Source organism: Microchirus variegatus (assembly GCF_963457635.1).
Source record: "Microchirus variegatus genome assembly, chromosome: 4".
Taxonomy (NCBI): domain Eukaryota; kingdom Metazoa; phylum Chordata; class Actinopteri; order Pleuronectiformes; family Soleidae; genus Microchirus; species Microchirus variegatus.
Genome location: NC_139805.1, coordinates 35,640,838 through 35,668,636, shown reverse-complemented (window position 1 = coordinate 35,668,636; position 27,799 = coordinate 35,640,838). Strand labels below are relative to the sequence as shown.

Genomic DNA, 27,799 nt, shown 5'->3' with positions numbered 1-27,799 from the left:
TCTAAGGAAACCTGCTGATGTTTGGCTGCAGGGCGACGTGTAGCAGCAGAGTCCAGAGCTCAGACGTGTTCCGACGAGAGCTCGCTCGCTCAGTGGCGAGTTTGCAAAACTGCCGTCTGGCCTTTGGCGAGACTTTACAGCACGAGAAAAGTCAACAGAAGGAAATGAGTGTGTTTGTTCTGCACTTTAATGTCAACCAGCTGGTTTTTTTCTCTCTCTCCCTGCATCGGCTGCAACATAAAGAACATAAACAACAACAACGTCATCATCATAAACATAAACAAGCTCCCGTGAGTGTGATTTATAACGACTTGTTTACATAGGAGTTTTGTCAATTAAGTTGTTCATTTCGCATCATAAACACGTTTATATTGGGGATCATGAATCATTTCACATCAAAATATGTGAAATGAGATCACAAATATTATTATTTCAATGACTTTTTCTCAAGAAGTTGGACATTTTTGGACAGCCCCCCCTACTGGCCAAACTAGACACCACTCAGTGGCCCATAGGTCATCTGAGTTTGACTTTGTTTATTATCACGAGTTCAATAGGGTGTTTTCCAAAACTTTCAAGGGCCTTGATTTTTTTTTCCAATGCACAAACTTTCAAGGATTTCAATGACCCATGTTTACTTCAGGCAATATTCAAAAACTTCCAAGGACCTTGATTTTCTTTTTTTTTGTAAATTCACAAACTTTCAAGGATTTCAATGACCCATGGGGCGATTTTTAAAATCTTTCAAGGACCTTGATTTTTTTTCCCCCCAAATTCACAAACTTTCAAGGAGCTCAATGACCCATGTCTATTTGTTGTAATTTTCAAAAACCTTTAAGGGCCTCCATTTTTTTCCCCAAATTCAAAAACTCTCAAGGAGTTAAAGGACATGTCTATTTGGGGCGATTTTCAAAAACTTTCAAGGGCCTAGATTGTTTTTTGCAAACGCACAAACGTCCAAGGATTTCAGTGACCCATGTCTACTTCAGGCAATATTCAAAAACTTCCAAGGACCTTGATTTTCTTTTTTTTTTGAAAATTCACAAACTTTCAAGGATTTAAATGACCCATGTCTATTTGGGGCTATTCTCAAAAACTTCTAAGGGCCTTGATTATTTTATTTTTTTCAAATTCACAAACTTTCAAGGATTTCAAGGACCAATGGGAACCCTGGTATGTATGTTTGACACAGAGGTAAATATTCTTATTATTACCTTATGGTTAAATCTTATGTATCTTAGCACAGGCTGTGATTCTCTGTTCACTCTAAGGCCAAACACTTTTCCCTCAGGGATCAATAAAGTATTTCTTTCTTTCTCGTTCAGTTTCTGTCACATGACAATGAGGTCTTTGTGTGACGTGGTGTGTACGCGGTGATGTCACACACACACACACACACACACACACACACACACACACACACACACACACACTCGTACTGTGTTGTGTAAAAGACGTGAGAAGTGGACCATGAACTCCACTGTGATGTCATTTCTGACTAAATGTGCATCAAATCAGGGTAAAAAACACCAGTCAGACATGCAGGTAACTAGGTTAAATAAGTAGGTCAAAGGTTAAGTGGTGCTGGTTGGGGTTAGGGTAAGTAGCAGGCTTAGTAGCTAAGATTTGAATTGGCACTAACTAACTGGTTATGGTTAAGGGACAGTTCAAGTCTTGTTAGACTAATAAAAACCCATTAAAATCCCATACGGGAAGATTTTTGATTATTTTAACATGTTAAAGAAGTGAAGCGGGGTCTAAACAGAGAGAGGATGCTACCATGTTAGCGGTTAGCATGTGTGTGTGTGTGTGTGTGTGTGTAATCCCTTCCTCTATCCTCACACAGATGGATGATGATAATAATAATGGTTCACTCTGCAGATAAATGTCTGTGACCGGTTCATGACCCAGAGATTAACAAGTCCGTCATAGACGGGCTTACAGCACCACCTGCAGGATCTGGAGAGCATGTGTCACAGTATGTGTGTGTGTGTGTGTGTGTGTGTGTGTGTGTGTGTGGTTTTTAATCTAAACATGAGGAAGGAGATCAAAGATAATTCATACAGTCAACAGGCAACATACAGTCTCTGAACGTTCTTCTTCTTCAGGGTTTTATACCGACTTGCTTTCAGGACATTGCATCCATGTCTTCTGGAATTAGGAAACGAGACAATCCAGTCCGTCACTTTATTTCACCTCCTCTTCAGTCTCACCCTCTTCTGGTCCTCTCTTCTTCATCATCTACTGATTCCAGACAGGTTGCACACTACGAGGTGCAATGCTGCCCTCCACAGTTCAAAGTTCCCAATCACATTTCCAAGTCCAAAAAAAACTCCCCACAGTTTCTTGAGCTCACACGTTCACAACCCTAGAAAAGATGACCGCATTAAAGGCCCCTCCTTTGTGACATCAGGAACAGTCGTGGAATCCTCGATGCCCACGATCAAAGGCAGTTTTGGAGGTTTGAAATGTCTCCTTTCAGTGCTGCCGTCGAGGGAGGAAAATGAAGAGAAGATTGAGCGGATGAAGACCAATCATGACTTAAACGTCGACGCTTGGCAGTGGGAACAGCTACGAAATATGTCGTCCAGGCAGAGCTCGTGTTCCTCTGGTGCTCCAGTCGCAATGTCAATGCACGAGGTCAAAGCGGGCGAGATTTTATTCAGCAACTCCTTCGGATACTCTGTGCTGGAGTTTATCGGCGAAGGCGGCTTTGGTAAAGTCGCCAAGTGCCAGAATCTGGTCACAAAAGAGACGGTGGCTGTGAAGATCCTGAAAAGGAACTCCAACGGTTTCCAGACCATTGAACACGAGGTCACCGTGTTAAAGATGATCAGTTTCCTCGACCCAGACCGCGTTAACGTGGTCAGGTTCTTCGAGCGGTTCGAGCACGTCGGACAGACCTGTCTGGTTTTGGAGATGCTGGACTGCAGCCTCTACGAGCTGCTTGAAAAACGTGACTGGGAGCCTCTGCCTCTACATGACATCCGGCCAATCGCAAAGCAGCTCTTGGCAGCCTTGGAAGTGCTGAAGAGTCTCAGTATCCTGCACACGGACATCAAACCGGACAATGTCATGTTTGTCAACAGGCAGGAGCAACCCTTTAGGGTGAAATTGATCGATTTTGGGTCGGCCCTTCCAGTTGCAGGAGTCAAGACTGGGATGTGGATTCAGCCGACCGGGTACCGAGCCCCTGAAGTCAGCCTGGGTCTTCCCTTTAACGAGGCCATAGATGTGTGGGGAGTCGGCTGCATCTTGGCTTTCCTCTACCTTGCGCAGAACCTCTTTCCCGTTGACTGTACTTATCAAATGATCAAGGGCATGGTCAAGGTTCTGGGTCAGCCAGAGGAACACCTGCTCGGCCTTGGTATCTACACCCAATACTTTTTCATCAAGGAGGAGGCTGGGGACAGCACGACGTGGAGGCTGATGACACCAGAAGAACATTGTGCCGCCACCAACATGAAACCCGAGGACAGCTACAGCTTCATTGTCCTGATAAGCTCTCTCGATGACCTGGTCAACGTCTATCCAGAAGAGGAGGCGGCTAACTCTGAGGACCGCAGAGTTTTCGTCGACATGGTAAAAGGTTTGCTGCATCTCGATGGGGCTCAAAGAACATCCCCCAGTGAAGCTCTGCAGCACTCCTTCGTTACCATGTCCCACCTGAAGGAGCAACACAGCAGCCAAGACTACCTGACCACCTCCCAGAGCCTCATGAGCATCTGCCAAATGGATCACGACAGGGATTTTTCCCCGACAGCGTCAGCTGCTCTGTGCTGTGATGGAGGTCCGGAGGAGGAAGATGCTCCGGACACCTGGTCATCCGATGACTACGTCTCCTACGATGACGTCTCTTTCATTGTGTCATCTTATGGAATATCGGTCCCCACGTCGGATGACAGAGATGCGACGGACAATCCCGACTTCAGGGTCTCCAGTGGAAATGTTCCAGCTCACAGTAGAACATGTGACGAACCGCTGTCCTGTTCTCGCGATGGAGTTCCAGGCAGTCGCCAGAGAGCGCGGTGCAGGAGTTCTCTAACTCCAGAAGATGGCAGTCATCAGAAATCGCGGAGGCAAGCTGTCGTCAAACCCCTTAAAAGAAGAAGAAGGAGTTCCAGACAAACTTCAAACGGACCGAAACCAAAGGCCTTCACTGTCGCGGCAACGGCCTCCGCGGCTCACAAAAACAAATCGCTGAAGAAGATGCGACGAATTTTCCGGAGAATCATTTCCAGCTGCTGCTGCCGCCGTCAATCCACTGCGAAGGATTAAGTTTCTCAAATAAAAGAAATCCCAAATGATCTTTAGTGTTTACTTTTACTTGTTTTGTCCAAGTGGAAAGGGGACTTAGCTTGTGACTGGAAGGTTGCCGGTTCTAGTTCCTGCCAGTTCGAGTACCTGCCAGTTCTAGAACCTGCCAGTTCTAGTACCCGCCAGTTCTAGTACATGCCAGTTCTAGTACCTGCCAGTTCTAGTACCTGCCACTTCTAGTACCTGCAAGTTCTAGTACCCGCCAGTTCTAGTACCCGCCAGTTCTAGTACCCGCCAGTTCTAGTACCTGCCAGTTCGAGTACCCGCCAGTTCTAGTACCCGCCAGTTCTAGTAACCGCCAGTTCTAGTACCCGCCAATTCTAGTACCCGCCAGTTCTAGTACCCGCCAGTTCGAGTACCCGCCAGTTCGAGTACCTGCCAGTTCTAGTACCCGCCAGTTCTAGTACCCGCCAGTTCTAGTACCTGCCAGTTCGGGTACCTGCCAGGTCAAGAGCTGGGGTACCCCTGAGCAAGCTACCCACTCCCCTTTGTTGATTAACTAGACGTTCTAAATTGACCTCAGTGGGTTGTATCTGGTGTAAGAAAGAGATATTTTATGTACATTTATGTGAAAAAGAAACTAATCTAAAAAATATAAATATTTGGTTGCTTCGATGACCCTTTAACCTTTCACCTTGCTGTAGAGTTTCCGTTGAACTTGGACTGTCGACCATATGTACAGGCCATCTGCTCAGCCACCGTTAAGCCCACAAGCTCGTTCTTTAAGAGATTAACGCTCTCAAGCTCATTCCTCTAAGTGTCTCGATGCTACCACCACGTAGCTAATGAGAGCAGCACTCTGTGAATCAGGTGACACCGGTGGGGTTGTGGTTATTTTTAACGCAGTAATGCTGTGATCATTTTCCTTGTGGCTTCTCTCTCTCGAGGGGTCGCTGCATCATTTTAATTTGGCTCTTCCTGACACAACCCTCCTATTTATCCAGGTTTGGGACTTCCTGCAGCTGGGTGTTAGTTAATTTAGAGCACATGTGTCAAACTCAAGGCCCGGGGGCCAGATGTGGCCCGCCACGTGATTTTTTGTGGCCCGCGAGTGATAAATTGGTCTTAAAAATCTGTGTTAAAATAGGTCTATGCTGCTTGAAGGCGTGCGTTGACCATAAACTACATCTCCCACAATGCATGGCGATTGCATCATGCGACGAGTGAAATAAGTAATAAATACAGAAAGTAATTTAGCAATATGTTACGGAGTAGTTACCTTTATTTTACATTATATTTGGTGACATTTAGTTACATTTATTCTGTTTGACAGTTATGTCAGTTCAGGGTAACAATTATGCTGATATGGCCCTCGGTGAAAATGAGTTTGACACCCCTGATTTAGAGTGTCCAATTAACAATGAGCAAAGGGGATTGGGTGCCTTGCTCAGGGGTACCCCAGCCCTTGAGCAACCCTGTCTTTCTTTAGGGGTTTAATGGATTGTCACTGTGGTGGTACCCTCTAAGGTTCAGGTCTTGACATTGAGTACTAATTGTTTTAGACTCTAATTTGTGGATTGTATTTTACATAAATATATTAAATTAAGCTAGTTGAATAAAATTCACATTATTTTATTGTTCTGATAAAAATAATAATATTAAGAACAACAATAATACGTTTTATTATTAATTGTAAGATTGGACGGCTTGAATCTCTTTCACCTGCAGTACTTCTTCCACGCCGCCAGAGGGCCCTGCCGGCCGGCATGAGTGTCTTCCGGATGAGACCTTCTTTACCCCGCCTCACTTCCTCACCAGTCCTTCCGGCTTGACCGCCATCACAGACAGCAGGTAGGATAATAATGTCGACAACTATCTGCTAAAACCCATGTGAAATCTTTGCCATCCGACCTCATATTCACAAATAATCAAAACTATCGCATTCGTTAGTATTTACTTTGTACATAGTTACAATATTGTAGCGCATTAAGTTCGTAAAAAGTGGATATTTGTGTCCGCGTTGGTGGCTAACTAGTTAGCATCTCCACGGCTGTTCGTTGAACGCACTGCACTAAACTAATTCTCACTGAAACACAACGCGGTTATTGTTTATAAACAAAAAAAAAAAACAGTTGATTCTTAAATATGAATATATTTAATACTTTGAGTCACAGCGTAAGTGTTTTAAAGTAACATTTCATGGCGTTAAATGACGAACTAGAAGGCTGTTAGCAAATTGGTACTGTGTGTAGCTGTAGGGGTGTCTGTAATTAGCGAAAAATATATTTATGCAATTAAGTTAATCTACGTGGTTTTTGTTTAACAGAATAGTTAAGTTTTACTGGTGCACGTTTTCTGAATTATTATATGACAGTATTGTCAATAACCTGGAAGTGTTCAGTGTTTGAAAAACATCATGAGTTGACCATGCTTTAGGGTTTTGTTCTGGGTTTTTTCGGTTTATGTGTTAAATACATAATGCATTAATGTTGCATAACCCATTTATCACAAACATTATATAGTTAATGTTATTAGGGCTGAAACTAGAGGTAGTCTGACCCTGATATGTGCCATTTTTTAATGGTAGATGTTGATTAATTTACTTATTGACTGATTTTAATTGTTTTGGAAACCATAACAGAAATTGCATGTCATGTGTTTTGTAGTTTATACATTATTACTGAAGAGAAATTGTAGGGTTTTTGTATTTGTTATGAAACAATCATGTTTTATCCGACGCGAAGTTAAAATGTGGGTTGAAATGATATATAGTTTATGTTATTAGGGCTGAAACTAGAGGTAGTCTGACCCTGATATGTGCCACTTTTTAATGGTAGATGTTGATTAATTTACTTATTGACTAATTATAATTGTTTTGGAAACCATAACAGAAATTGCATGTCATGTGTTTTGTAGTTTATACATTATTACTGCAAACAAATTGTAGGGTTTTTGTATTTGTTATGAAACAATCATGTTTTATCCGACGCGAAGTTAAAATGTGGGTTGAAATGATCTGCAAATATCGGCTGCCTTGATCTCTAAACCCATATTGGTCGAACTCTAGCTACAATTAATGATTAGTTTTTATGTAATCAATAAATCTGTGTAGATCATTGAGGTTAGTTTTGTTTGGCCCATTAAATGACAGAAAATGGTTAAAAATGGCCTCTCTTCACAAACTATATACATCTTTTCTGTTGAAGAGAAAGTGCTGATTTGATATTATCAGTATTGTTATTATTGGCTGTTATTGAATAATTGGCCAATTGTCTTAAATTGTTTTTTCTTTTTTGCAGACATGGCCGTGCGCTACCCAATGGCCGTTGGCCTCGGTAAAGGTCACCCAGTTACCAAAAACGTAACTGCTCCTAAACACAGCCGCCGACGTGGGGTGAGTGTCTGCATTGTTCAAAAAAACTTTATTGATATGCCTCTCCATGCTAGGTGATGCACCATATAGTGCTGTACAGGATTAAAACATAATCAATCAATCACTACCTTTGATTTAAGATTTCTGTGAATATGTGTTTTAAATAACAGGCACAACAATTTTAGTTGTACGTTGGTTCATTTACCAAACGTCGCTTGTAAATGATGTTTACCAATGCTCCAAAAATGAGTAGATACACAAGTATGGCTGTGAATTTAGCTGCTATTAATTTAGGATTTAACATTTCCACCTTTTATTCGAGTCCAACTGAACCGTTTGTCTTTGTCGCTGTGCAGCGTCTGACCAAACACAGCAAGTTTGTTCGCGACATGATCCGCGAGGTGTGCGGCTTCGCTCCGTACGAGAGGCGAGCCATGGAGCTGCTGAAAGTGTCCAAGGACAAGAGAGCTCTCAAGTTCATCAAGAAGAGGGTGAGTCTGGGTTCTGTCTTTGCTCCGTATAACAAATAAAGGATTCGGAACGGAATCATTTTTGCTTTGCCGACAAAACACTGAACATTTTGACATATTATGGACCAAACAAGTGTTGAATTAGTTGAGAAAATATCAACAGATTCATTGATTATGACGTTTTGTTGACTTTGTCGTCGCTGTGTTGTTGGTAGAGGTTTTTCAATCAATTCTTTATTTGGCTGATTTTTATGGATGTGAATCTTTGGGTGGCTCACACTTCAATTCAAAATCAATTCACGATTCAAAAATTGATACAATACATAGTGTGTTGGGGCAAATTATACCATCAAAACAATACAGTTTGTATAAGATAATGTGATCACACAAAGGCAAACTTAAGACAAAAGTTAACATTCATTCAAAACAAATAAAAACTTACTTACTGTACAAAAAATAACTTACGTTTAGGCTAACTGCCCTTTTCTCCCAGATGTTACAAAAATAATTTGTACACAAATAACACAAACTGGTGTTTTGTGTGGTTTTTTCGAAAAAGTAACTTTAAATAAGAATGTTTTTATTTTTTGAAGTTTATGAAACGATTCAGAATCTTCGCTGAATAGAATCGCGATTCCTGTGAGAATCGATTTTTTTTTTTCCTCCACCCCTACTGGTTTTCTTGCCGAGTACTTTTTAATTCTAGTATTTTCATAAAAATGATGTACAAACTGAAGAGTAGAAACATGTAATGGGTCATCAAAAAAATGAAATAGATTTTGGGATGCTTTGTCAAGTTTCTGAGAACAAAAATGCTAAAATTGTAGTCATTGAATTAGTCATTAATTTTTTCGGTCAAACTTTCACAATAGAAGGAATTATGTTTTGGTGATTTGGTGAAAAAAACGGTAAAGATGCTAGAGGAAAATAAGAAACCTAATAAGATTAGTGGAGTATGAATATGAACGTGTCTCCACGCGCTTAAACAAAGCTCAGAGCTTCGGTCTAAACGCTGCTGTTTTGTTTTTTCCTCCTCAGATTGGAACTCACATTCGCGCCAAGAGAAAGAGGGAGGAGCTGAGCAACGTGCTGGCTGCCATGAGAAAGGCTGCTGCCAAGAAGGAATAACTTGTCAACTCGATAATAAAAAGTTTGTTCAACTGTAAAAGCCACACTGTCCTTTTCTTTTGACCTCTGCGATCGTCCAGAGTCATTAGACATTTATACATTTCCTTTGTTAAATGTTGGAGATTAACGTTGGGCTGCAACCATTAGTCGACGCAATCGATCGCGTCGACTGCAAAAATTTGTCGGCGATAGAATGTAAGCGTCGCTGTGTCGTAGTGTTGTAAATTGCACACCGTGGCCGCTTCGTGCTCATCTGTAACTGCAGTGTAAACAAGCACGCACTCGCGCTATCCAGAGCTAGCGACAGGAAGTGCTGGGGGCAGTATTGCTCGCTGTTTACGTCCCGCAAGGAAGCAGAGAAGGAGAACACACAAATTATGGCGGAAACAGGCAAAGAGTCTCAAGTTTGAGAACATTTCAGTGAAAATGAACCAGCGAAACACGTTAAATGCGATGCGCAACTCTCATTCCATGTTCGCTTAAACATTTGAACATATCCAAAATGGGTGCTTGCGAAGATAATTGCGATAAATCGACAAATCTGAAAAATAATCGAGAGATTCGTCGTTTGTTGCAGCCCTAGATTAACACATTTTCAGGAATTTAAGTCTTTTTAACTTTAACTACTACAGTTGGACATTGTTGGCTTTGATTCTCATGTCAGACGTCACACTCATGGCTCTTAGACGACACTTTGACCGATCAATCTGTTGACGTCACATTTTTAGCTATATTATTGAAAAGTGACATAAAATATAGTGGAAAAAGTTCATCCGTTTCTCTGATGGTTGACTCATGTCAAACTGTAGAAGTTATCCCACGGTGAATAGTTTATCACCACCTCTCTAAATGCTATTTAAAGCAGTGAAATAATCATTTTATGAATGTTTTATACCATTTATAAATACTAACAAAACAGTTCTTACCCTATTATGGCTACTACCATCTCCATACGGTTAAAAAGAATACACATTAAAACTAATATCAGTTATACAACTCGATATAAAACTGGAGATAAATGCTCAGTCTTTCTGCTGCAGACACTTCGCTCATCTGTCCACCAGGGGGAGTCCCAGCAGCTTCTATCTCGTTGACTCAGTTCAGTAATAATAGTTTTAGCATCGATTTTAAGATGGATGCACTTTCTGATGCAAACCTCTCTCCATTTATCTCAGTTTGATAACATCAATTATTAAATGTAATTATTCTGAAGCTTTTTTCCTCCACAATACCATTATAGGACATTGTTTGGTGCAATAAATTAATAATTGTTATGTGTATTTAAATGCTTATTTTTGTGATTTTATGGTGTATATGACAACAGTTTTGTAATGATATACAATTATTGTCCTTATGGGTCAGATATGGTCATGTTGATCTTAATTGTGAGCAAAATTATGAGGTAAAATGGTCTTGATTATGAGGGGGAAATTCAAAATCATGAAATAAAAAGTTGAAATTAGGATTAAAACGTCATACTAATTGAATTAAGTCGAAATGGTGAGGTAAAAAGTCAAGATTCTTAGATAAAAGGGTTCATAATGAAATAAAAATTTTAAATTGAGGAAAAAAAGTCGAAATTGCAAGGGAAAAAATTACATCATTACAAAAGAAATTGTATTTTTTATGAGTTAAAAATTTCATAATTATAGGATCAAAAGTCCACAGGGCTTCCGTACTTTCGTGCGTACGGAATATTTCATTAATCAAACCTTTTTTTATTTTTTATTTTATAATTAGCTCGCTGTTACTTTTATTGTTGTTTATGTCTTTTTTTTATGGCCCCAAACATCCTTCCACAGCTCGTGAAGCGTTGCCCCTGGTGACGCGTCGCTACCTAACCTCAGCCCCGCCCACTCCTCTGATTCCAGCCCCGTGATTGGCTGCCGGGACTCGCCCCGCTGCCTCTGATTGGCCGGGCCCGCTGTCAAGCTAGTTATGTGCGTATATTTAGCTGATTGCATTAACGGATCGGATTTAACCTGCAGTCACTTCTTCAATATAGAGTTAAGTCTCTCATTCACACACACACACACACACACACACAGAGTTTATGCTGTTCCCGGGCAAACGTCAGTGTCACAGGAGTTAGCCGCTAACTGCTGAAGCTAACAGCAGTTTCTATCCTTTCCTGGTTTTTTCCCTCAGACAAACGATAGCGGACGATTCTTTCTTTTTTTTAAAAACCCGAAATGTCTTCAGACGAAGACAGGGCCAAGGAGATTCTGAAAGGCTTCAAACTGTATCCTTCTTTAAAGTTCTGTTCCTGAAGGTGAGACACGGAGATAGCGACAGACTCCTGTCTAACGTCACGTAGCGTTAGCACCGTGCTAAGTTACGAGCGTAGAATGGGTAACAGTGATGCTTTAGCTGCTGCTGCGGCTAACAGGGCTAATGTTTATCTTCGTGTCTAATGTTTGTGTTTGTGTGGTGACATTGCTAGGCTGTTAGCACGAGATTAGCACTCTGGTTAGCTGGAAGAAGCTGCAGTCTCTGTATGTGTGTGTGTATGTGTGGTTAGCTTGTCTGGCTAAAGGGGAGGCTAGAATGACAGCTCCACTGAAATAGTGCTAGCTGCTGTTTACGTGAGTTAAGTGGAACTTAAAGTTGTCACAGGCGGCTGTTGATGAAGTGATGATGATGATGGTGATGATGATGTTCACTGCTGCTGCTTTAACATGTTACAAGTGTGTTTTAAACGTGCTGTAATTATTATATAATATATAATAATCCCACATAGTGATGGGACAATGTACTAGGTATGGGAATTAGTATCAGTATCTGGTCAGTATCACTGGATCAGATATCGGACACATAGAAATGTAAAATCAGTTACAACTGTATTTTAACTGTGCTGTAAGGTAAAATAGTCAATTTTAGTCCCAGGTAGTGATGGTACAATATACTAGGTATGGGTATTGGTCAGTATTGATATAGGTATTGGTCCGATACTGGTTAATATCACTAGATCAGATATCGGACACATGAAAATGTAAAATCCGACATGATACAACTGCGTAAGATGCTAGCTATGGTAATCGGTATCGGTCAAGATTGGTATCGGTATGGTACTGGTCAGTATCACTGGATTGGATATCGTACACATAGAAATGTAAAATCTGACATGTTACAACTGGGTTTTAAATGTGCTGTAACATAAAATAGTCCATATTAGTCCCACGTAGTGATGGGACAATATACTAGGTATAGGTACTAGTCAGTATTAGTATTGATATTGGTCCGATACTGGTTAATATCACTAGATCAGATATCGGACACATGAAAATGTAAAATCCGACATGTTACAACTGTGTAAGATGCTAGCTATGGTAATCGGTATCGGTCAATATTGGTATCGGTATGGTACTGGTCAATATCACTGGATTGGATATCGTACACATAGAAATGTCAAATCTGACATGTTACAAGTGTGTTTTAAACATGCTGTAAGATAAAGTTGTCCATATTAGTCCCACGTAGTGATGGGACAATATACTAGGTATGGGAATTGGTGTCCAACAGTATTGGTATCGGTCAGATACAGGTTAATATCACTGGATCAGATATCGGACACATGAAAATGTAGAATCCGATTAAAATGTATACAATGATACAACTGCGTAAGATGCTAGGTATGGTAATCGGTATCGGTCAGTATTGGTATCGGTATGGTACTGGTCAATATCACTGGATTGGATATCGGACAGATAAAAAATGTCAAAATACACAGACTCATAAATTGCGTTGACCACAAACTCTTCAGGAGACAGTTTCAGTTTATTTTCTGACCGAAAGTACTTAAAATAAACAACAACAAAAAAAACATGTGAATGAAGTAATAAAAATAAATTTATATAAGATGAGAAAACATAATAATATATATGATTAAGTGAGCGACAGCACAAAGGAAGAAGTCATGGACCGCTTCCCTGATGTATCACAGCAGAAAGAGAAGATGTGCACCCACAAAAACAGACAGTATGTAAACATACAGCTGAAAACAAAAGTTCCACATGTCTGTCAGGTAAAAACGCATTTAAGGCAGTGTTATGGCCAAATAGAGCCATAATACTTAGGATATAAAGTTTCAAACTATTTCTATTTACTATGATTGAGTTAATTATCGCAATAAAATGTCCGATAATTTGACATGTAGCTTTAAAAGTGGTTTTAGAAAGCATCTTTTGCTTATTGAAGAAAATGATTATTATAATTGATTTGTTGTTATCTGAAAACAGGCTGTGGTGTCCCTCAGGGTTCTGTTTTGGGCCTAAAATTGTCGCACCTTTTGTACGGAGGTCAAAATGCACCAAAAGTACATTTTATTTTGCAGTCGACGCTATTTGGATTTTGTTGTAACTATGACGACGGTCCACAATTTGCATGCGGCAGCAGACGTGAGACATAAGCGTCCGTGTTTGCTTTGAAGCGTCTCCGGCCCTTTAAGCTGCTCCACCTGTGCCGGACAGTGAGGAGGAGGAGGAGGAGGATAATAATAATACAGACAGTGATCCATTGATAGTGATGGAGACACCTTCACCACACCTGTCACTTTACTTCACTTAAATTACGAGTCTAAATTTGATTTTTTGGTTTAATTTTTGAATTCTTCTCGTCATTTAACCCCTTCTCTATGAGGAACCTTCCTAGAATTAGGAGCAGTGGGCAGTCACTGAGGAGGGAGCCTTTTTTGACTGGGAATTGAACCGACAACCCTCTATAGACATACTATATTATGATATACTATACAAACTAGGGATGTGAATCTTTGGGTGGCTCACGATTCAATTTATACGATTCTCGATTCAAAAATTGATACAATGCATAGTGTGTTAAGGCAAATTATGGCTTCAAAACAATACAGTTTGTATAAGATAATGTGATAATGTGATCACACAATGGCAAACTTAAGACAAACGTTATTGTTTATTCATTCAAAACAAATAAAAACGTACTTACTGTACAAAAAAATAACTTGCATAAATAAAAGCTTAGGCTAGCTGCTAACACAAACTGGTGTTTTGTGTGGTTTTTCCCCCCCACCCCTAATACGATCTTATTAACGTGAAGTTTCCATACCATATTTACCACATTTTAAATGTCCTATGATTTTGTTTATCGCAAACTGTGTACGTGCAAATCAGACCCTGCAAAAAATTGCGATCTGACCAAATTTTTACGCGATCTCGTGAAATTTGCAGGAATTATCGTTAAAAACACATTTTGTGTTCCCACTAGTCAAGCAGCAGCAGCAGCAACAGTCTTTTTTCCTGGCTTTTTACGGACCGAACAAGTACTCGATTTATCTGAGAAAATAATCGACAGATTATCGTCGCGGCTCTGGTGGGAGGAGCTTAGGACGTGGCGCCTGCGTGTCAAAAAAAACGTGAAGAAACAGTCTTTCCTGCGCCCTGCAGCTTGAAGCTATTACTGCATGTTTAACGGGAAATGCAGACTAAACAGTGACAGCAGCTTTTCACTGGGGGCTCATTAACTCGTGTGTGTTCTGACGTACCTGTGCAGGTGCACCCTGGTGGTTTACAGACACACACCTGCAGTTGGCCCTCTGGGGCCACCATAATACCCCCCCCAACATCAACCTGCAGCTGTAGCCTGCTAAGCTAAGTTATTAATGGAACAAAGTAAAAGTTTAAAGTCCCTGTTTAGGAAATACAGAGACAAAGTGTAAGCTGAGACGTCTTTGTCCTGGAAATTATGTAAAATCATAGACACGATAAGCTAACAACGCTTTATTTAAAATTCTGTGAGGCTGCAGTACTACTTATGGCTACAGGGGGAGACAGAGAGTCGGACTGTAGCTGTGTTTGTGAACAGTGTGTCGTTAAAATTACAACAAAATTGTTAAAATGTTTGACACGTGATTTGATACCAGAGTGTTAATGTACGTTAATATTATGTACAAACACTCACAAACAGCCATATTTGTGGACTTTGGTCCCTACTAAAGTGTATTAGTATGTGTGTAGCTAAGCTAAGTCTTAACCCTCAAAATGCCCTTTAATGTTGTGAGGACAAGACATGTCCTCAATGTCCTGAAAATATTGATTTTATTAACAAACGAGGGAGTTTACAGCGGGATAATAACGATGGATAATCTATGTTGTAAATAAACAGAGAATCCTGCACTTAAAACTTTGTATGTTTTTAACGTTTTTGTCGCTCTTCAATTATTGACAGATATTGTGACATATGGCGATATGATTGTCTAGCAATATATTGATTATCACAGAATTGTTTCGTAATATTATTGGTATTGTTATATTATAGGTATCGTGATATTATTGGTATCGTTATATTATTGTTATCATTATATTATTGGTATCGTTATATTATTGGTATCGTGATATTATTGGTATCATTATATTATCGATATCGTGATATTATTGGTATTGTTATATTATCGGTATCGTGATATTATTGGTATCCTAATATTATTGGTATTGTGATATTTTTGGTATTGTGATATTATCGTTATCATTATATTATCGTTATTATATTATCGTTATCGTTATATTATTGGTATCGTGATATTATTGGTATCATTATATTATCGATATTGTGATATTTTTGGTATTGTTATATTATCGGTCTTGTGATATTATTGGTATCGTAATATTATTGGTATGGTGATATTTTTGGTATCATTATTGTTGTTGGTATCGTGATATTATTGGTATAATTATATTATTGGTATTGTGATATTATCGTTATCATTATATTATTGGTATCGTGATTTTATTGGTATCATTATATTATCGATATTGTGATATTATTGGTATAATTATATTATTGGTATCGTGATATTAGTATCATTATATTATCGATATCGTGATATTATTGGTATTGTTATGTTATTGATATTGTGATACTATCGGTATCATTATATTATCGATGTCATTATATTATCGGTATCATGATATTATTGGTATTGTTATATTATCGATGTCATATTATCGGTATCATGATATTGTTGGTATTGTTATATTAATGGTATCTTGATATTATCGGTATCATTATATTATTGGTATCGTGACATTATTGGTATCGTTATATTATTAGTACTGTGATTGGTATCATTATATTATTGGTATCGTATAATGATTGGCATCATTATATTATTGGTATCGTGATATGATTGGCATCATTATATTATTGGTATCTTGATATTATTGGTATTGTGACATTATTGGTATCATGAGATTATAGGTATTGTGGACCATGTATCACGTATCGTATATCGGGTGATGTCGAACCCCCCAAATGTTAGAGTCTACACACACATACACACATAGGACTAACCCTAACCTTAACTTGACCCCTATTCAAATCTTAGTCCTAAACTCAAACAGTTCCTCAGGAAATGAGGTTCTGCCTCATTAGGACCAGGCTTTGGTCTCCATGAGGACTACAGGTGTTTTCCCCTCTTTAACTGACCTGGTGAAAGAGCATGAATGAATGAATGAGTGAGTGAGTGAGTGAGTGAGTGAGTGAGTGAGTGAGTGAGTGAGGCCTGGATGTTTCTGGAAGGCCGCGCAGGATCAGATTGATCACTTTGATGTGGCAGATTGGATTAATTTATACTTGAGAGGATTAGACGCGGCGTTCCGACTCAGCACACTTTGCGACAAAGAGTCGTGTGGGGGAGGGGAGGCGGAGGTGGCGAGGGCGGTCGTCGTGCTGGAGGTCCGTGACCTCTGTTGACCTTCACATGTGAGAATTAGCAGCAATCCACTTTGAACACACGCCCTGAAATAAACCCTCAGCTTTCAGTGGAATTGATACACGGTTGGGTTGATTTTGAAATAATCCAGGAAAACAGTGCGTGTGTTTTTTTTATATATTTATGTCGTACATGTCTTTAATTCACAGTTGCATCTAATTCTGCAGGGCAATATCAAAGTATGAATAGTTTGTGGTCTCTTTTATCAAGTTCCTGGGAACGGAAATGCTTAGTTTGATCAATTTTGATGATTTTATGGCTGTAGAATTGTCAAAAAATGTTAAATGAGTCAGTTTTTCTGCCCCTTTTTCGCAAGTTAACTCACTTTCTCGTCGCTCGTTATGCAGAAGTCCTGAGGTTCTACCGTAATGACAAGTATATGTGCGCAACGCTCTGTTTCTCTTCTTTCCCAGCATCCATCCATCCATCCGTCTTCTACCGCTTTATCCTCCACATGAGGGTCATGTGGGGCAGGGTCGCTGTGCTGATAAATGGCGAAATGCCAGGCCAGGCCATAGTTTTTGAATTTTACGGATGTCACAAACGGTCTAGTAGTTACGGTAATGAGAACGACGTATAATAAAAATGTATGATTAAATTAGGGTGTCGTCTGCGTAACACTTTTTGTGGCTTATCAACATTTATCAAGTTTCAGAAAACAAAAAATGAAATTTGATGAAATGGGAGGAGATGTGAGTTTCCAGGCGGTTGGCGGTCGTGTCGAGGTGGATGAAGGGTTTGACAGATGGTGTGGAGTCGAGTGTGTGTCTGTGACACTGAGTGGTGTCTGAGTGTGACAGGGAGGGAGTGAGCGGAGAAACCAGTCGCTCACTGTTGCAAAACAGAGACTTAGATAAAATGCTGGAGCTGCAACTGACAATTATTTTCCTTGTGGATTATTTTCTCGATTAAATCACGTGGTCCAGAAAATGTCAGAAAACGTTAAAAATGTCGATCAGTATTTGTCGAACCAGGAAATGACGACTTTCTCGAATGTCTTGTTTTTTGTCCGCAAACCAAAATGATTCAGTTTGTCTGTGGAGCGAAGAAACGAAACAAAATATTTATATTACATTATCAAAATAGTTGACGATTAATTTAGTAATCGATTCATGTTTCAGCGCTATAAGGTTTACATGAATCGCGATGCCTTCATTGTCGTGATGTTGTCATTGTTTCAGTGACAAAAAAAGTTGGAGGTTCATATTTACCGTACTTGTCAAACCCGCCGTCTTTTTGCTTGGTTCCACGATTCTTGTGGACCGTACAGCCAGGGCCGTTTCTAGCTGTTTGGGGGCCCTATGCGAGATACTATTTGGGGGCCCCTATTGTTTCCAACTCGAGGTAGAGATTCCTTACTTTTTCATATATTCTGTGATGATGCAGCAAGCAGGTAACAAGGTAGCATAACAAGGTAGCATAACATAAAACACGATTTTTAACCCACGATTCAAAAACAGTAAAAAATAAATAACTAAACTTATTAATCAAGACCGGTACTTTTAATTCTCAAAAATATAATAAAATATGAGTCTGAACTTGCAGCTTGGGGGCCCCCTGGTGGCTGCGGGGCCCTATGCAGCTGCATAGTCCGCATATAGCAGGAAACCGCTCAGCTAACTCACTAGCACACACGAACGTCAGGAAGCAAAAGTCCTGAATCCAAAATTCTTCTTTGTTGTATTTTTAATCGTGAAATAAAAATATAATACAAAGCATCGAACTTAAAATCTTGACCTTTCTATATAAAGCGAACTGAAAACAGTGTAGGGTTAGAGTAAGTGTTGTTTATGCTTACATTACATCAGTCTCGTAGCCAATCAAAATGAGTTATTGACCTCCGTCCAGGAAGTATATGTTTTCTCCGGCGTTTGTCTGTCTGTCTGTGAGCAAGATAACTCGAATTTGGTTGAAATTTTCAGGAAATGTCCGCAATGGGACCTGAAACAAGAGATTCAATTTTGGGAGTGATCCGTAGACGCTATCACTATTTTTATCGCTATTTTGTGGGAGGCTGAGCTGCACTAGCGGAGGTCTGCGCTCCCCGAGTGCTTCTAGTAAAGCCGCAACTAACGATTATTTTGGTAATCGATTAATATGTCGATTATTTTCTCGATGAATCGTTTAGTTCAGAAAATGTTAAAAAAAAAAACGTTGATCAATGTTTGTCAAACCTGGAAATTACGATGTTCTGGAACGTCTTGTTTTTTGTCCGCAAACCAAAATGATTCAGTTTTAATGATTTCTTTGTTCTGTGGAGCAAAGAAACAAAGAAAATATTCACATTTAAGAAGCTAAAACAATCAGAAATCTTGTTTTAATCATGAAAAAAAGCTTAAAAACGATTATCAATTATCGAAATAGTTAGTAATCGATTCATCAGTTTTAAATGCTATCAGTCACAGGCCAATATCGCCTTTTCTACGTCACATTTGCAACGCAGTGTGGCTAGAAAATGGCTGCAACAGTTCTATAAAGCAGGGTATGTGATGGTGGGTGTGGAGTTGAGGAATTAAAGTTTGAGAACCACCGTCTTCTGTTGATATCTCAGTTCCTCTGAGTGTAGAGTGGAGTCCAGCAGGTCCTGTCCTCTCACACTGGGAGTGACGGCTGTTATTGTGCAAGCAACAGTCGGTGCAGGTCACAAACAGCAGCCGAGCAGCTGACACACACACACACACACACAAAGGCTTCTTCACCTCCCTCCGTCTCACTGGTTCATGCTCAGCTGTTTCCTCTTATTCACCCTCGCGTGAATAATGAATCCGGTTTGTGTGGCCGTGAGGGTCGGACCATGATGGTAAATGGTGCTGTTTTTATATCGTATTGACCGACACTTCATCATGTCTGAGAAGTGCATTTGTTTAAGTGGTCAAAATCCAATGTAATGTATATTTAAGTAGGGCAATGCAATAAAAACAAATAGAGTATAAGGTAGTTGTGAAGCCTGATCTCCATCTACAGCCCGTTGACCTCGACAAATGTTCCTGAGCCTCATCGTCTAACTGTAAAGACTATTTTTGTTGTTGTCACTTAACGTTTTTCCTGCCAGAAACTGGATGAACCTTCGAGATGCAGAGACGGGCAAAGTTCTGTGGCAGGGAACTGAAGACCTCTCCGTACCTGGAGTGGAACATGAAGGTACGTCCGCTCTCTTAACACTGTGATTGTTCACATTTTGTTTTCCAAGTTAACAAACGTCTCTCATTTCACCGTGTCTGCAGCTCGCGTCCCGAAAAAGATCCTGAAGTGTAAAGCAGTCTCCAGAGAACTGAACTTCTCCTCCTCGGAGAAGCTGGAGAAATTCAGACTGGAGCAGAAGGTCTTCTTCAAAGGACAGTGTCTAGAAGGTAAGGAGCCGCAACTCTGGACCTGAAGGCCGTTCGGTCGTTAGAAGTTAGTACCGTGTGGAGAGTCCAGTCATGTAGGTGATCTTCAGGAGTTCGCCGTAGGCATCTGGCATCATTCTTCATCCAAGAGACTTCTTCAGAACTTCTTCTTCATCCAAGAGACTTCTTCAGAACTTCTTCTTCATCCAAGAAACTTCTTCAGAACTTCTTCTTCATCCAAGAGACTTCTTCAGAACTTCTTCTTCATCCAAGAGACTTCTTCAGAACTTCTTCTTCATCCAAGAGACTTCTTCAGAACTTCTTCTTCATCCAAGAAACTTCTTCAGAACTACTTCTTCATCCAAGAGGCTGCTTCAGTTGTTCTTCTTCAGAACGTCTTCGTTATTTAAGATGCTTCTTGAGAACTTCTTCATCCAAGAGGCTGCTTCAGTTCTTCTTCAGAACGTCTTCTTTATGCAAGATGCTTCTTCAGTTCTTCTTCAGAACTTCTTCATCCAAAAGACTGCTTCAGTTGTTCTTCTTCAGAACGTCTTCTTTATTCAAGATGCTTCTTCAGTACTTCTTCGTAACTACTTCATCTTAGAAGCTTCTTCAGAACTTCTTAATCCGAGAGACTTCTTCAGGACTTCTTCTTCATCCAAGAGCCTGCTTTGGTTTTTCTTCCTCAGAACTTCTTCATTAATTGAAGAAACCTCTTGGACGATGAGTCTTCAAACTTGTCTCAAGCAAGTCCAGTTGCCTACAGCAAACTTCTGGAAAAGTTCTCTCATTTTTCACGTTTTTTTTAAACAAAGGTGCAGAAACACCTCATCACACGACTTTACACAACTGACCACGTGTTCCTAGCATCTGCTGGTGGTTAGTAGCCTATAGAGCTCCAGGAGCAGACGCCACGCCACCGAGGTTACGCCCTCTGGTAGGAAATAACGGCGTTTGTTTCGCCTCTGTGACGGGTTGACTCCAAACACTGATCACGTTATTTCTGCTGCATTGTTGCCTTCCAACATGGCGGAGACATAAAAATTATAAAATAATGTGAAATGATCTGTTCTTTAGTTCATACTTTCTTTGGTTCCAAACTCCGACTCTTTACAGGTTCTTCACGAATCCCTCGGACGTTCAAACCTCCTGCTTTAAAGAGAAGCAGTGGTTTCCTCGGCTGTGCGTCTTTAGTGTAATCACTGCTGTGTTACTGTGTGTTTGAAGCTCCGTCCTCGGAGACTCAGTCGTACAGAGGTGAAGTTACAGAGAAAACCCCGCGAGACCAGACACCGTCGACTTGGACACAACATGTTTGTGTCGCTGGGTTTTTTTCTGTCAGAGGAAAAAGAGCCAAGAAAACGGTTAGTGTTGATTTAAAAACAAGTGCGATTAAGATTAAATTAAATAAGAAAAGATTATTGTGAGGTGCGTGAATCAAGAAGGTAAAGGTTTTTTTTAACGTGGAGGAAAAACAGCTCACGGGCAGAAGAGTAAACGAGTGTAAATGGAAAATTCACCCCGAGAGCAAGAACCCCGTGATGATAGACGGTTAAAAATAGACGTTTAGGTGATGAAGGAGCTGAGTTCAGGTGTGAGTGGACATGTGTTAAAGTGCAGGGACCTCTGGTGGATGGAAGGAGAATGACGGGCTCTGAGGTGGAAACATGGCCTGGGTTACAGCATCACTTTGTTTGTAACACAAGGAAAGAATATTTAATCTTACACAAACATTAAAATGGCAATTTAAAATTATATTTAGAGATAAATCAATTACTAAATCAGTCACCAACTGATTCAATAATGCATTAGATCAGTTTGAGTGTATTTTCTGGTTTCTTTGCTTCACAGTCCAATGTTTACTCATAGGAATTTTAATTAACGTAACCAGATCCTCTGAAACAAGGTTCTGCCTCTTTAGGACCAGGTTTTGGTCTCCAATTTTTGGACTACTGGACCTGACGAGGCCACTGTTTATGCCAGAACAACAGGAGTAACAAACACAAGATCACAATCCTTAGAGAACTGGACAAAATGTCCCCTCAAAGACTTTTGAATCAGAATTTGTCCTCACAGCCTTACAGACATTTACACATCTGAAGGAAAATGGAACCTGCACTTGACTGCCCTCTAGTGGCGCATTAAAAGCTGCAGAAAAAGCCAGGAATCCTAACAACAACAACAACCTCTCTTGTCTCATGTCTCTCTGTCTCAGAATGGTTCTTCGAGTTTGGCTTCGTCATCCCTAACTCCACCAACACGTGGCAGTCGCTGATAGAAGCAGCTCCAGAGTCGCAGATGATGCCGGCCAATGTTTTAACGTGAGCCTTTCACATTTTCACGATGTCTTTGTCTCATTTTATACACTTGAATCAAAACAAATTAACATCTACCTGTATGTAAACATCTGTAAGCATCTCAACATCTATCTATATGGGTAGAAATCTGAAAAATATATCGCTAAATATCATAAAACAGACACCTACTGAGCGAGTTCTGCACTAGTTCACGTTGATGTTGGATAATAACATGTAGTAATGTTGAAATACTGTGAAACAGTTGGCAAAAGTGTCCTACAACAATCGGGGAGTGTGTGTGTGTGTACATGTATTCACATCTTTGTGAGGACCAAAGAACTTATAAACCACAGGAAGTGAGGACCTTTTTAGCTGGTCCTCATGTTCTGTCAGTCCTATAAAAGGTCTGTTGATGGGTTAAGACCTGGTTTTAGGCTTAGGGTGAGAATTGGTGAGGGTGAGCATTTAGTTGGGTTTGGGTTAGGGTTAAGATGGGTTACATGGTTAAGGGGTAGGGAAATGTTGGCCAAAAATCCAGGGTTAGGGTTAACCCCACATGGTTAAGGGTTGGGGTAAAGGGTAGGGAAATGTTGACCCTACATCCAGGGTTAGGATTAGGATTAGGGTTAGGGTTAACCCCACATGGTTAAAGGGTTAGGGTTAACCCCACATGGTTAAGGGTTAGGGTAAGGGGTAGGGGAATGTTGACCAAAAATCCAGGGTTATGGTTAGGTTTAGGGTTAACCCCACATGGTTAAGGGTTAGGGAAATGTTGACCCTACATCCAGGGTTAGATTAGGTTTAGGGTTAACCCCACATGGTTAAGGGTTAGGGAAATGTTGACCCTACATCCCGAGTTAGGATTGGGTTTAGGGTTAACCCCACACGGTTAAGGGTTAGGGAAATGTTGACCCTACATCCAGGGTTGGGGTTGGGGTTGGGGTTGGGGTTAACCCCACATGGTTAAAGAGTTAGGGTTAACCCCACATGATTAAGGGTAAGGGGTAGGGGAATGTTGACCAACAATCCAGGGTTAGGGTTAGGTGGTTGGGGTTAGTGGTTAGAGTTCGACCTGCAGATCTTAAATTCACGGTTCTTTTGTCTCCCAGTGGTAATGTGATCATTGAGACCAAGTTCTACGACGACGACCTCCACGTCAGCACCTCCAGGGTACGACTCTTCTACGTCTGACCCCCTGGCGCCGCGGCTCCACCTTCCCCGGAAAAATGCTGACGTTCCTGCCAAGGTCTCTGAGTTACCAAGGTTACCTGAAATTTGCAGCGGTAAACAGTTACGTGGGGCTGACTCTTTGGTGAAACCCTGGCTGTGGTCCCTCCCTCGGTCAGTGACGCGAGCGTTGTGTTTTGGTTGTTCTCATGTTTTTGTGTTGACCTGAAAACTTCTTCTAGACCTTGGGAGGAGAGGAACGAGGAGGAGGAGGAGGAGGAGGAGGAGAGAGGACTCTGTTGTTTCAAATCCCCCCATCCCGACTTCCAGATCATCCCTCTCTCTGCATGACACCGCCCCCCAAACTCCCCCCCCCCACCCCTGTCAGACTGTTCCATTGTAAATAAATCATCACAAATTCTGCCCCCCCCCCTCCTTCTTCCGTCCCTAATGTTGCATTTACTCAGGAACAGAACATTTAGACTTGTAACCTTCTGCTTTCTGTGTGTTCATGGAAACACAGATTTAAAAATGAGCTGAGCGTTCGTTCTCGACGCACCGGCTTTGTGTCTTTCGTGAAGCTGTGTCCCATTTACAGAGGCTTTGTCCTTGTCCTGACAGAGTAAATCATCACGGGTGAACATGTGACGCGAGTCTGCCTTTATTTATATCTATAGGTCACTGTAGGTACCGTTGTTTGTTGGCCCTTTAAGGGGATTCATGCTGTTTCCATCATGGTACAGTTCGGTTTGGTACGTTTCGGAACGGCAAAGCCCCAACGACCAAGTAACTTGGCTCGGCCCGATGGCCGCATAGCGTGACGTCACAACGGACAACGATGAAGGGCATCCAGCACCTTTGTTTGTGGCGTCCAATCAACTGTCGTGGGTGGACCTAGCCTGGCTCCACCCACGTAGCTGTATCGTACCATTTTACCCTGGTACCCCAAGGGAAGGGCTAGCAAAGAATGGAACGGTTGGGGCTGGTTATTTTGGTACTATACCTAATTTAAACGCAAAAATGTACGTACCAAACTGTTCCACTGTTCAAAACACGGCAATAGAGCTCGGGAAGTTGCGTGACTCAGTTTGTTTACAGCGCCATGTTGGCAGGAAAAGCTAAGCCTGCCAGCGATCCTCCGCTACTCCACTGTCTGTCAGGATCTTTGCAGATTTGTTTTTTGTCGCTAAACGCTCCCGGTAATTTCTACGTACCACACTGTACCAAACCGAATGGTTCCCCTTGAAACACGGCTGTAGAGCTCGGGACGTCACGTGACTCGGTTTGTTTACGGCGCCATCTTGGCAGGAAAAGCTGCAGCAAAAATTAACAGCGCTAGTGCCGATTTCAAGTCGCCAGGCATCACGACGCACTCTAAATCCATGAAGATCGGGCATTACATCGCAGAACCTGATGCACTGAATATATCTGACCCTTATAGCCCCCCCTAGTGACCTGCTGTTACCAGACATCTTTAACTTACACATGTTGATTCCCATCGTTCCGTTTCATTTTTAGCGTTTTTCCTGGCAGCGATCCTCCTCTAGTACTACTGTCTGTCAGGATCTTTGCAGATTTTGGTTTTCATCGCTAAATGCTCTCGCTAATTTTACGTACCCCACTGTACCAAACCGAATGGTTCCACTCGAAACCCAACTATAGAGCTTGGGACGTCACGTTTGTTTACAGCGCCATCTTGGCAGGAAAATCGGCAGAGTTCACTACGCACTCTAAATCCACGAAGATCGGGCATTACGTCGCAGAACCTGACGCACTGAAGATATCTGACCCTTATTGCGCCCCCTGGTGACCTGCTGTGAACAGACAGCTGCAGTACAGCATTTACATTTTATGTCTTGAACGTCCCCGAATCCTTTGCACTGGACAGTACTAGTGTCATCGAACCTGCTCCATGTTTACGTCTGGACAGATTTACTTTGTCAGCCGAGGGTTTTTCACTTCTGAACGCACTGTTTATGGTGGTCTCTGTGAGGCCAGGTCCTGGAAAGGCTCGCGTAGCGTAGCTTGAGTTGCGAGGACGGCCTCTGAAGTCGGACACAGCTTCCTCTTCTTCTTCTTTCGGGGCAGACTTCGCGTTTTCTGAGCACACGACGTGACACGAGTGTAGAGCAGAGGTTTGCAGTGTAGTGCGGTGGACGACCAAGAGCCAAACTGGTTAAACTGGACGCTGCTACCATGACGACACGACATGACCGGGTTTTTTTTTTTTTTTTAGTGGGTAAGTCTCTCTGTGCTTGTAGCGGACTTTCCGAAGAACACGAGCTTAAATTATTCCAACACGTGCGTCGTTTATTTGACCGTTTCTATCATTTTCGTTCTGGTCCGGATGTGAACGGCTGCTTCAGTTCACCACATCACGTCCTTGTTTGTTTTGACCTTTAGCTGCTAACTGAGATGTGTAAAATAGACTTGTTTTAATATGACACATGTAGTGGATTAAAGTCATCCAATGTTGTAATAACACGACGCCTTTGTGTATTATTTTATTTACAGCATTTTTACTTTCAAGATATAAACGCTATGCATGTTGCATCCAAAAAAAGGATTTAATAGCATCATTTCCTTAAAACCTCATGAGGTCATGTGATAACGGGTCTGGAAAGTTGCAGCTCCCCCTTGTGGTGACTCAAAATAAATCACTGGAACTGTATGTCAGTGAGTGACACAGTTTCAGTGATTTTTTGCGTATTCACAATCTCCCCAATGATGGAGATTCACTGGTTTCCACTTATTTTTTATCTTTTAGGTTATTTTAGATTAGAGTAGATTATATGAGATTAGACCGGTGACAAAGGGACATAAAATAAGCAACTGAAAACTGGATAATATAAGGTATAGAAAGGAAAAAATAAGAAGAAGAATAAGCACTACTATCTGAAAGTATAAAAGTATGTGATAAAGTTTTAAAAATAAACAACATTTACGTACATGTTCATGGAAAGTACACACTTTAATTGTGGATTTTATTTCTTCAACTCTGTAAAAATGAGCTTTAAAGGTGCTTTACAAGTTTAAATTATCATTTTAACTGTGTTTCCTGATGCGTTTATTGATACACCGAGGTCACATGGCACATTATTTATTTATTATTATGAAAATGATGGAATCTCAGTGACATTTTCACACTCTACTGACACACCTTCTTGTCCACGAGTCCATCAGTGTCCGTCCTGTCCTGTCAAAGTCTTCTGTCCGGACATGTCACCTGCAGATGAGACACATGTCATCGTGATGATGCTCGTGAAGTGTCTTCTCCTGATTTATTCATTTGAGCATTTTAGTTTCCGTAATCTCCGTTTCTCCAAGAAAAATCCCATTGATCACTGAGACGACGTCTCCTAAACCTTGAAACAGGACTTACTGTGTTCACTTCAGGAGACAGAAGTCTCAAACTTGTTTTTTAATGAATAGATTTTTTTTTTTTTTACATTATGAGTTTATACTGTGAATTTTTGTGTTTATATTGTGAAGTCGTTCCACATCAAAACAAACACTTTTATTTTGAAATTATGTGAAAACGCTCTCAGTTGATCACATATACTGTAATATAAGTATAATATACATATATAATATATCATGTTCTGTAAATAGCAAGCCCATATATTTTCTGTATATTGTACTTTCACATTATGTGGAAATACATGTTTATTATTTATTATATCTATCTTTACTGGGACGAATAAAGGACTATCTTATCTTAAATATCATAATATGCATTTTGATATATTAATAATAATACATTAATGTAAACGTTTACTCAATTTCTGTTGATGGTTGACACACGTCTTCTTAAAAGGTGAATTTCTTTTTATCGAATCACAAATAAAGCACATATTCATAACAGCAACATATTAAACTTCGACTTCCGTTTTTAAAAGACGATTTTAATCATTAAGTTCCTGTAATTTCCATTATAATGTCCATTAAAACATCGAAAACCAGTTCTGGGCGAGAGCCAGACCGGATACAGGAAGAACAACATGTCCCAGCAGGCTTTGCGGTCCGTGTCAGAAGGG

The 27,799-nt window shown here is 40.7% G+C and overlaps 2 protein-coding genes across 2 annotated transcripts; both read left to right on the top strand.

Annotated features, from left to right (window-relative positions):
• Positions 1–6,061: 6,061 nt before the first annotated feature.
• rpl36 (ribosomal protein L36) lies at positions 6,062–9,268 on the top strand. The gene is made up of 4 exons (XM_083887565.1): positions 6,062–6,108; positions 7,557–7,651; positions 7,987–8,121; positions 9,139–9,268. Exons 2-4 carry the CDS (start codon positions 7,559–7,561, stop codon positions 9,226–9,228), a joined length of 318 nt encoding a protein of 105 aa, XP_083743691.1. The 5' UTR covers positions 6,062–6,108; positions 7,557–7,558; the 3' UTR covers positions 9,229–9,268.
• A 2,015-nt stretch (positions 9,269–11,283) lies between these two features.
• Positions 11,284–26,224, top strand: pde6d (phosphodiesterase 6D, cGMP-specific, rod, delta). Its single transcript, XM_083888510.1, has 5 exons — positions 11,284–11,470; positions 20,022–20,110; positions 20,194–20,319; positions 22,514–22,619; positions 23,705–26,224. The coding sequence occupies exons 1-5, from the start codon at positions 11,421–11,423 to the stop codon at positions 23,784–23,786; spliced, it is 453 nt and encodes a 150-aa protein (XP_083744636.1). The 5' UTR covers positions 11,284–11,420; the 3' UTR covers positions 23,787–26,224.
• Positions 26,225–27,799: the final 1,575 nt, after the last annotated feature.

Excerpts from the sequence above, each read along its gene's own strand:
- rpl36 (XM_083887565.1), top strand. The coding sequence starts at position 7,559 with ATGGCCGTGCGCTACCCAATGGCCGTTGGCCTCGGTAAAGGTCACCCA. Across the intron at positions 7,652-7,986 it reads AACACAGCCGCCGACGTGGG|CGTCTGACCAAACACAGCAA; the intron begins GTGAGTGTCTGC and ends GTCGCTGTGCAG. Across the intron at positions 8,122-9,138 it reads TCAAGTTCATCAAGAAGAGG|ATTGGAACTCACATTCGCGC; the intron begins GTGAGTCTGGGT and ends TTTCCTCCTCAG.
- pde6d (XM_083888510.1), top strand. The coding sequence starts at position 11,421 with ATGTCTTCAGACGAAGACAGGGCCAAGGAGATTCTGAAAGGCTTCAAA. Across the intron at positions 20,320-22,513 it reads CAAAGGACAGTGTCTAGAAG|AATGGTTCTTCGAGTTTGGC; the intron begins GTAAGGAGCCGC and ends TCTCTGTCTCAG. Across the intron at positions 22,620-23,704 it reads ATGCCGGCCAATGTTTTAAC|TGGTAATGTGATCATTGAGA; the intron begins GTGAGCCTTTCA and ends TTTGTCTCCCAG.